The following is an 11,255-nucleotide window of genomic DNA, read 5'->3' as shown; positions in this document are numbered from 1 at the left end:
AGTAGGAATCTCTGGGTATATTCCATCACCTAGATAATACGGCATATCATATGAATGTCCGTTCACCTCATAGCTCACCGGCGGTGCTTTTCCTGTTACAAGACTTCGAAAAACATATGAACGGTTCATAACATTAATATCGTTGTTAGAACCGGGCATACCAAAAAAAGCATGCCAAAACCATAGGTCATACGACACCACTGCCTCCAACACGATACTTTCGCTCCCTTTATACGCGGTGTAAGCCCCAGATTCTGCCGACGGACATTTATCCCATTTCCAATGCATGCAATCTAGACTACCCAGCATCCCAGGAAATCCCCGGTCTTTGTTTTGCTTGAGCAACAGTTCAATATCACCAGCCGTTGGTTCACGCAAATATTCTTTCCCATACAAATTCACAATCGTCTTACAGAACCTACGAGTAGCTTCCAACACAGTTGTTTCTCCTATGCGTAAGTACTCGTCTATTGCATCTGCCGCACATCCGTAAGCTAACATTCGTACTGCTGCTGTTACTTTTTGATGAGGGTTTAATCCTAAAACTCCACAAGCATCGGGCTTTTGAACAAAATCTGTTTGCATTGGTAACACCTTCCACTATCCGGTTAAACAATTGTCGACGCATTCTAAATCTTCTGCGAAAAACATTGGGTGGTTGGTTTGGGTACGGAGAGAAATAGTCGTTCCATAGAAGTTCAGCCCCTGACTCACGATCTCTTGGTATTCTGATACGAGTTTGAGGCCATTTTGAATTTGTAACAAGGACTCCCAAACTAACGGCCATGTTATTTTGCATAATTGCTATTGCATCATCATCCGAGGAATAAAAACTACTATTAGAAGAAGAAGATGAAGAAGAAACAGAAGAGCAATAATGAGCGGTTTTCTCATATTGTTCCATTGCTATATGAAGCAGAAGAGATGTATTGTTATTCATATATTGAGTGAAACCAGTCTTTAATTTATAACCCATTTTCAAGAGCATTAAAAAAACCAAAAATAGATATTTTTTTGGGTTCACGCAAATGTGTTTTCCAAAAAAGATAAAGTGTTTGTCAGTGACCTGATATGACAATACTATATATGATTAGACTATACTATATATGATATGACTATACTATATAAGATAAGAAAAGATAACTCCAAAGACAGTTCATCATCTAATAGTCATAACAAATTAACCCTTCATATTATCATTATCCGAAGTGGACGATCTTGGTGCCACAAAAGGCATGTGCGTTCTCGGATTGGTATTGACTGAGGACATTGTTGAAGCTGATCCCTGATTCATACCACTCCAAACTTGTGATGGCAGGGTTTGGGAAAAGGAACCGTATCCAAGCTGAGGTTGGACAGTGTGCGGCATACGGAAAAGAGATAGTTGTTGCTGCAAATCAACGTTCGCATTATTTAGCCTTTGTATTTCTGCTTCTTTCGACATGATAACGTCCATCCTCTCCTTCGTTTGTTTTAATGTAAATTCGCGAAATTGTTGATTAAAATCAGCATTTTCTTGAAATAATGTGTAAGCTTCATGCTGTGAAGAAAAATAAAATATATAAGTACAAATATACCAACAAAAATCGAACGTACAATAAAAAGTCGAAAGTACACTTACGTGGGATAATAGATGTGGAGGAGGGATATGTACATGTTCAACAGGTTGTTCAATTGGGACCGTATACAAGTCACCGACATACCCATATGTTTGGGCTTCCCAAATAGGATGAGTCACGTAATCTTTGGAGTTGGTTACCATTGTCCAGTATTGTAAATATATATCATAATCTTTAACAACTTGCACTATCTCTGTTGCATCGACCAAACCTTCTTTTTTTAGGCGTTCGGCTTGAATATTGCCAATATCCCCTATAACTGTGTGTAGTCTTATAGGAACAGCGAAAGTACAATGGTTTTGCCGCCAACACCTTTCACCAAGATACATGTTGTGCTGTACAGTTAGAAAGGGAATAAGAATTTAGTAAGTATGTTATATAGGAAAAAGTATGTTATAGTTATGTTATAGAAAAAATATGTTATATAATAAAATTTACAAATTAACTCACAATGCCCATGTAAGAAATATATATCTCGAGTCTGATAGCCGCGTAGCCGTGCATCCCATATCAGATGCAAGAACTTCTCTGTATGATTCCCATGGGCGCCATGTCACTTGTTCAGCAGTAAGCTTACTTAGTAAATCCCTACAACGGAAAATATCATTTGTATTCTTCGGTACATTCCATTTAGAAGATACGGGCCATTTTTGTTCTGTACTCGCCTCTGGGATTTCTGGTCGACATATGCCCAGGTATTCATACCCCCAAAACTACTCCATCAAAATAATTAGCCAATTTAATAACTTAGCAACAAAATAAACAATGAGAGGAAAAATAACTAGATTGAAAGAATACCTACCTCTAATACTTGGAATGGACCACATAGTGCCTTCTGTCTCCTCCCAGATAAACGGAGTGCCGCATACAATTTCGAAAACGCAGCACCACCCCAGTCATACGTGGATACTACATCAAGATTTTCAAAAGCAGCTAACCATCCAGCATCAATATAAGTCTTTGCATTAGAAAAGAAAAAATGTCCCAAAACATACATGAAAAAGGCAATTGCTACTCTATGAGCAAGGGTGCTATCATTTTCAGCCGCAACCAACTTGTCTTCGATGAAATATGACCTTAAATATTTAATTGTAATTGAATTTGAAACCCACGACGGTGCTTTTGGACAGAGCGTGACATCTTGGATATCCGGAAAGATATGCTCACGAACATGTTCAAATTGGTACTTCCCCGAATCATAAGGAACATCAGGCCCATCACCGATACTCAGTCCAGTCAACATGAGCCAATCTAGGGGGTGAATCCCATCTCACCAAATGGGAAGTGAAAAGTGTTTGTTGTATCCCAAAACCGCTCAGCAATATAATCAACCATTGAATGGTTGGTTTCGCTACATTGTATGTCCAGTAAATTTTGCCATCCCGCTTTTTCAATAATATATTAGCTCTAGGACAGTGTTGTGAAATAGTTTGATAGTGATGAATTACCGATGCCAAAGATCCACGATGTTGATACTTCAATTTGTGCTCCCCTGTAAATGTGATGTCCGTAGTAGCGTGCGGTTTATCATCTTGCAGTATAGGAAACCTCCCTAACCGGGGAATATCAACCTCCTTAATTGTACCAGTAGCGATTAAGTTATAATCCTCTTCGGCTACAGATTTTTGTTTCTTGTTCGTCTTCACGCGACCATTGAAACCCGCTGTGAATTTGTTCAACATCTATGCACACACAATATAGATGCAGTTACATTATTAAAAGACCAACCCTCATTAACGAATATTTTTATTAGTCCATCACCATTTATATTCCAAATACTATAAATCCTTAACACAAACCATATCAATTCCAAATTCTATAATTCCAGAAACACAAATTAAATCGTCACCGATGCATTTCCAAAATCATTACAAGATTCCACAACCCAATTTAATCACTTCAAGATTCCATAAAAATCACTAAAAAATCAATTCCATACTCACGCAATTAGCTCTTCTACATATGTAACTCCCAAAATTTACATAACTACAATTTACATAACCAAATTAATCACCTCAAAATTCAATAAAAAACAATACAAATTCAATTATTGGTAACCATATTCACATACAACATGCAGAAAACCAATAATTAATCCAATAATTTACATAACTACAATCATTTACAATAATTTAAAATTAATCCAATAATTTACATAACTACAATTGTTGATAACCATATTCACTAAAATTAATTACCAACAGACAACATGAAGAAAAACAATAAAAGGAAGCTCTCAATTGAAATAGGTTGATTGAAACAGTTGAAGGGTGAGAACTATTTCCCACATAATCTACATAACCACGGATTTTTACAATACCCAAAAATAATAAATCAAATTTTTACAATACCACTGTGGAAGCTCTAATAAATTTTAGTGAATAGATTATAAATCAAATAAAAATTTACAATACCCACAAATCAAATTTTTACAATACCCACAAATAAATTTTTACAACCACTGTGGAAGCTCTAATAAATATTAATCTCTATAAAAACATAAAACACAGATACCCAATTTTTTCACATACATATTAATCTCTATAAAAACATAAAACACACATACCCACAAATATTAATCTCAAATTTTTTTAAGCTCTAACTATTTAAAAAAAAAATTAACCAAATTTACATAATCATCAAGTATGGTTTTTTTCACATACATATTAATCTCTATAAAAACAAAAAACACACATACCCAATTAAATTTAACCAATTTCATATTCATATTTGTTCGTTAAAACCAAATTTTAGATAAACTAATTTTAACAAATAAAACCCTAAATAAATTATACAACAATATAGATAAAACAAAAGAGATTAAGAAAAAAAAAACATACCTCTTTTGTAACCCGGGTTCATCAAGTATCTTGGTTTTTTCTTTTCTTTTACTGCTCGTCACTGTGATGTTTTTGTTAAGAAGCTGTGTTTGTGGGCGGTAGAAACAAAGAAACAAAGAGGAGGTAGAAAAGAAAAGAAGAAGACGGAGAAGATTAGGGTAAAGGGAAAGGGAACACGTGGGCTATACGTGGTGGTTAGAGATTGGCCGGGCTTTAATGCCACACGTGCTAGATACGTGTGTTAATGGAAGTCCAACACTATACGTACACCTGCAAACCAAGCGTTGATTATACGTACGCCTGAGAGAAGAGGAGGCGTTGACTATACGTACGCCCCACGTCAGGCGTTGATTATACGTTCGCCTCAAACAGGCGTTGATTATACTTACGCCTCAAAACAGGCGTTGATTATACGTTCGTCCCACGTCAGGCGTTGATTATACGTACGCCTGAAACAGGCGTTGATTATACGTCCGCCCCACGTCAGGCGTTGATTATACAAACGCTTCATTCAGGCGTTGATTATACGTTCGCCACACCAGGCGTAGATTATACAAACGCCCCTTCTCCGAGCGTGAAATATATGTACGCCCCACAACAAGCGTATTCTTTATCAACGCCCCACAAGCAGCGTTAATTATATCTCCGCCCGGCCCAAACGAAGATTATACCAACGCTCCACATGCAAGCGTGGATTATACATCCGCCCGACTAAATATACTCCACTGCCTTAACGTGACACTACAGACTAAACTCAAATTTGATCGTTTGTTTTGGTCTTTGATCTTTGGTTTTGATCGTACCACTATGGACGCTCTAAGAAGATCAAACTACTTAGAGAATCCACGATCACAAAATGTAAAAACAATCCTAAAATGGTTTATATACCATTCCAAATTAGGATATTTTGAGTTTATGATACTGGTGGGTATTTCATCTTTATCCGGACTTTATAGCTCGAAGTTTAATACTGACCAAAACGGTGTTTCAACACCGACCAATACTCCAGAAGATTTTACCACTCACGCGGTGTTTAAAACATGGCATGCTATAATAGCTATAGTATGGGAATTGCTAAAATAATGTACCATCTATGTATATAACTTTTTGGTATACGCACTACCGCACTTAAATGCTATATTTCCCATATAAACTCTACGACCGTGGATTTTCAAATATCCAAGATGAAAACTAATGATATAAAAATAACAATTTTACAAAAATAAGTAAATTATTTGAACTTTTGAAGAGACGAAATATTTGTTTTAAAAATTCATCTAGTTAACACCTTAAGAAGAAGATGTGATATCGATCTTGGTTAAGTCAACGTGCACAAAGCCTTCTTTAATTGAGCTGCAAAATATTCCCGACTCAACATGCCTCATAATGTGGAAGAACTAATGTAAATATTAATCACATTTTGTGTTAGCGGTCTGTTTAATGGATTCTACATTTTTTCCTTACTTTTTAACATAACAATAATTTTTCGTCATAAAAATCCACGATTTTTTTTCATTACTCTTTAACACAACAATAATTTTTCGACATAAAAATCCACGGAAAACAAAGAAATATAATTTTTCTTTTTATAGCTTTGTTTTCCGTGGATTTTTACGTGTTTAGTATTTGTTGGTAGCTAGACTAACTTATTCCTCCAGTAGTACCTTGAATATATAAAAAGTGAAAATATGGTCACCGTTGAACTGAGACTTTGTGGAAACAAGAAAAAGTACTGACTCAAATCATTCAAATTGAAGTCAACTAACCAATATGCAGCACAAGTGTCCAACTACATCCATTTGGTGGGTAAAAAGTACTCTGGAAACCATTTTGATAACTGTGAGCGCTGACTGGTGAGTAAGTAAACTGCAACAACAGGCTCTCACAGCATGTTTAAGTATATTTTCATAAAATCCTTATTAAATTGATCTTGCATACCGATACGGACCATACGGTGTCTGTCCATATACAAGTTTTCTCACCTTCAACAACTTATTTTTTTTCTATTTTTGTTTTTGGCAAGAAATTAATCGTATGTCTAATGTGAAGGAAGAATATTTATTACAGCATTCCTAAACATTCGGTAAAAGAAAATCTCATTTCATTAATATGAGGTTGGTAAAGGATGATGATGTAGCTCTAAATGCACCGTGTTGACATTACACCAAGAGCTCATGCAATGACATCAGAGTAAAAGCGTTCTTGATGATGTGCTGCATGGTTGTGTAATAAACTACCCAACGTTTGTTAATGAGAGTCTGACATTTGCTAATGAAGCTTTACAGTTTGTGGAAAAATGAACACCATTCACACCTCTGTAAAAACCTTATCCATGTATGCAGGGTGGGGCCAGGACATATATGCAGTGGGGGGTCGAAGAAATTTTGTTCTCATATTCACAAAATTGTTTTTTAACGAATATGGAAGCTCATATAGTATAAGGGCTGGCATTTTCACGATAGCATAAATAAATCCCATCCTGAATACATCAATCTCGGCGAAGGAGTTGTGCAGAATGATGCCAATAGCGAGTAACAACGTCGTTGCATGCCAGAATAGTTTTAATATTTCGTGTTTTATCCCAACAAGGATGGTTGCGACACTTAAATTCCGCAACTACTACCTTCTAGTTCATTATTTTTTTGCTTTCTTTAGCTTTCTTTAAAGAAAACTGAGTTCATGGAAGAGAGAAATCAAGGTGGTTCAAGACCACGAGTCCCCATTAGGCATTGAAGTGAGATCCGTTCAGAGAGCCAAAAATCTAGAGCGAGTTTGATCTTTTTAATGACTTTTGCGCGTTCGAGAGAGAGTTGTTGTTTAAGGCTCGATCGTTTCTCTCCTTTCACAAATTCCATGCAATAACAACTTTTTTTTTTTTGAAACTATTAATTGTTTTTACTTTCCGACCAAAATATGCACGTTTATATATTTTATTCTGATCGATAAAAAAGGAGTTCGTTGACCTAAACAGGGACACAAACATGATTGCAAAAGACACATATATATTAGTATTGCTACGGAAACTAAATGGTACAAAAGGTCAGGTGAAACAACATTAGTACTCGCCTTGGAAATACTAGTACCCGTTTTTAGAAATCGTGGGTACAAAAGCTAGGTGAATTTCTAAATGTTACATATAAATGGTGTATATATAGAATAAAATATGGTAATAATCTTTTCTTTGGACAAAAAGATTAAGCATTCAATTAAATGATATACAAGTTTTAATTTCATTCTTCGCATGTGCTGCTAGACTTTGATACATTGGTGACTACTATTAGTCCCGTAATAATTACACTTTCACGCTTTTGAAACTGAATTCGGTACAAATTTTGTACATTTCTTTTAATAGGCTGAAATAATTTGACAAGAAGTAAAAACACGGTATCTTGGGGAACTCGCAAACCCCTATTTGCTTCTCTAAACCCCTATAAAAGCAACTTTTATTGTGAGTTAAAAAACCACAAAGTTTTCTTCAATTTTGTCTCAGTGTTCTCTCTACTTCATTCCAAGTTTTTTCTTTAGATAAATTCAGGAGTACTTTCCAGGGATACAACTGATTTTTCTTGTGATAGTGATTTGTTGTTTGATGATCTTGATGTGATTCGTAAGAGACTGTCGTTGTCATTGAACAGTGATCATAGCTCACCCAATACTAGTCATATGGAAGATGATGCTCCGGCAGATCTTCGTGTAATGCTCGTGGATGACAATACTCCGTGTCTTTTTCTAACTTCAATTATGCTTAAAAAGTTCAGGTAGTGTTTTTGATTTGCTATTTTTTTTTGTGCCTTTTTTTATTTAAAGGACTGTGATTAGAGAGTTAATTAGAGTTTGGTAATATCTCATAGTTATTTGATTTGAACTTTGTTCACTTGATGTTAGATCACGAAGTTATTGACCAAATATTGGTCACTAGCTAGTGACAGTAAATTATCCAAGGTTTTCTTTCATTATCGAAGTTGAGTTATTTCCTTTTCTTCATCTATTTTTAATAATTAGATAAAGATCTTATAGATTTCAAGTTGATAGTTTTAATAGTCAAAATAACTGGTACACGTTTCTACACATATAGCTAAGCATCGTTGATAGTTTAAATAGTCTTTCTAAAATCATTTTTTACTGTGTACGTGAAAATGTATCCCGCGATATAAAAGCCGAAATGGTGACAAGAGCACTAGAGAACGGTGCTGGTTATTATCTATACAAGCCTGTGACTTATTCTGACTTTGAGAAACTATGGCAGCATGTTATTAAAAGCAAGGTAGACCCAAAGGGGCACGAAAAAGATATGGAAAGTTTTTGTCAAGATTCACCAAGAGAAAAACAGAAGACTACTAGTAGGGTTCCTGTGTCATCATCATCTGATTATAATGAAGGAAATTCCAGAACTGAAGTATCAAGGAAGAGGAAGGAACCTTCAAGGAAACAACCAGGGGATGGTAAAAGAACTCGCGCTCGGTCTGCTGCTCCAAAGAAGCGAAGGGTTATTTGGACGGTTGAATTACACAGTCACTTCCTTGATGCCATTGAAGCATTAGGCGTAGACAGTAAGACCTTCTCATCGTTTTCTATCTTGGAATAACTAATCTAACATTCAAAAAAAAAAATTGATTTTTATCATGCATGTGTATCTTTAAGCTAACACTGATTAACCAGAGAAAATGGCTCCTTTCTTTTGATGAATAGAGGGTGTGCCAAAGAGAATACTTGAGTACATGAGAATCCCTGGCTTAACCAGAGAAAATGTAGCGAGCCATCTACAGGTTTGCTTACAAGTTATATTTCTAGTTTCAAAGATCAAACATGATACGAAAATCTACTTTTTCTTGATCGATGTACCGAAATCAATTTTATTTAACACAACATGCATGTTTTTAAGTTCCTACACACGTTCTATACATCAACCACATCTTTTTTTACGTAAAGGTTAAGAGTGTTGGTCATCCAATCACTAATCGTATCACCATTGTGCAGCACCTTTTAAAATAATAGTACCCAGTTTATTTATTTCCTAATTATATATCTGATTATATTTTGCGAAAAACCTTGTGGAAAACAACCGAGATATCGAGCCAAGTAGTGTCAAGTCCTTGGTCAATAGAGCATTTCCATCTATCTTTGCTACAGATGCACCTACGCCGATTAGTTTACAACAAAATGTTTCTCAAAGAGTACCCAAATATTCATTTGGGTCATTCCAACCGGGTTCAGAAGATGGCAACTTTCAAGGTCTCAACACTCAAAGCCACAGTTTACATCCTAGTGCTTCTATGGTCGCTGCAGGATTTCAATTTGGGCAATCATCAATTACTCCAATGAACAACAACAACAACAAGCGGTTTATGGCATCGGCACAACAACCGAGGCCTACAACTAGTGTTGCTGCTGGAAATGCCAACCAGGAGGATTCTATTACAAGTAGTCCAGCTCAATCGATTCTAAACATGTCTATGGTAGGAGGAAGAAGTGGTAGGGTCACCATGCAGCTAGTTCATCAACAAAATCTAATGAGGTGGAGAAAAAATATCCAAACCACTGGACCACTTAATACTAGCACTCGTACTGTCTTTGAAAGTGGTAACTTTCAAAAGCAGAACAATAATGCATTGGTGGCAAATATGGGAACAACTGCAAACACGTGTTCATCATCCATTGGTAATTCAGCTCAACCCTCAACCCTTAGTTCAACCAACTTTATGGGAATTCAGATTATCAATGATAATACCAACTTTATGCCAACATCATCAGTAATGGAAGTACCAGGTATGATTCCCGAACTCATCGGCTTGCAATCATCTTATTCTGCAATAGAAGAACCAAACTCGAACCTTGATTATCTGAACAGCGAACCATCCTTAGTTGCACCAACGGGAATGTCTAATATGATCCCTCAACCTTCTGCTGAAGTTTATTTTGGAGGTGGAATTATTCTGAATGCAAATCATGGATCCCTAGCCCCGCGATATAAAACTCGAGTACCAACAACAGTACCAGTGGCACCATCACGATTGGCATAAGAGGCACAACAGCCAGAGCAGGATGGGGACGACGAAGAAGATCCATTTGAAGGACTATATGACATAATAATGAACGATTCTAACCTTGGAATCTCACTTCATCCTTTGATGAACAACTACCTGAACAGCGCACCATCCTCCGTTGCACCAATTGAAATGTCTAATCCGATCCCTCAACCTTCTTGCACGAATACTAATGGTTTTACTTCTCTTCAAGATGAAGCTTCTTTTGGAGGTGGCATTATTCCGGATGCAAATCATGAATCCGTAGCCCAACAACAACAAACTCAAGTACTAACAAAAGTACCGTTGCCACCAGCACCATTAGTACAAGAGGCGCAACAGCCAGAGCAGGCTGGGAAAACGAAAAAGATCCATTTGAAGGATTATATGATCTAATAAGTAATGATTCTAATCTTGGAAGCTCACTTACTCCTTTAATGGAAAACTACCTGAATAACGAACCATCCTCGGTTACGCCAATGGAAATTTCTAATCCGATCCCTCAACCTTCTTGCAAGAATACTAATGATTTTACTGCTCTTCAAGATGAAACTTCTTTCGAAGGTGGCATTATTCCGAATGAAAATCATGAATCCGTAGCTCAACAACAACAAACTCAAGTACCGCCAACACTACCTTTGGTACAAGAGGGCAACATCCAGAGCAGGCTGGGGAAGATGAAGAAGATCCATTTGAAGGATTATATGATCTATTAAGGAACGATTTTAACCTTGGAAGCTGATTTTCTTCTTTGATGGACAACGAGGATTTTG

General features: G+C 36.4%; 1 protein-coding gene across 1 annotated transcript; it reads left to right on the top strand.

The window, feature by feature from the left end:
• The first annotated feature begins 8,621 nt into the window (after positions 1–8,621).
• On the top strand, positions 8,622–10,479 carry LOC113305116 (two-component response regulator ARR1-like). The gene is made up of 2 exons (XM_026554219.1): positions 8,622–9,009; positions 9,590–10,479. The coding sequence occupies exons 1-2, from the start codon at positions 8,622–8,624 to the stop codon at positions 10,477–10,479; spliced, it is 1,278 nt and encodes a 425-aa protein (XP_026410004.1).
• The last annotated feature ends 776 nt before the right edge of the window (positions 10,480–11,255 follow it).

This window comes from Papaver somniferum, chromosome 8 (genome assembly GCF_003573695.1).
Source record: "Papaver somniferum cultivar HN1 chromosome 8, ASM357369v1, whole genome shotgun sequence".
NCBI lineage: Eukaryota > Viridiplantae > Streptophyta > Magnoliopsida > Ranunculales > Papaveraceae > Papaver > Papaver somniferum.
The sequence above is the reverse complement of the archived record's forward strand: the minus strand, read 5'-3'. Positions and strand labels throughout refer to the sequence as shown.

Bases quoted from the DNA above. Each gene is read 5' to 3' on its own strand.
- LOC113305116 (XM_026554219.1), top strand. From the start codon at position 8,622: ATGGTGACAAGAGCACTAGAGAACGGTGCTGGTTATTATCTATACAAG. The intron at 9,010-9,589 runs GTAAGACCTTCT...TCTTTGCTACAG, and splicing joins TGAAGCATTAGGCGTAGACA to ATGCACCTACGCCGATTAGT.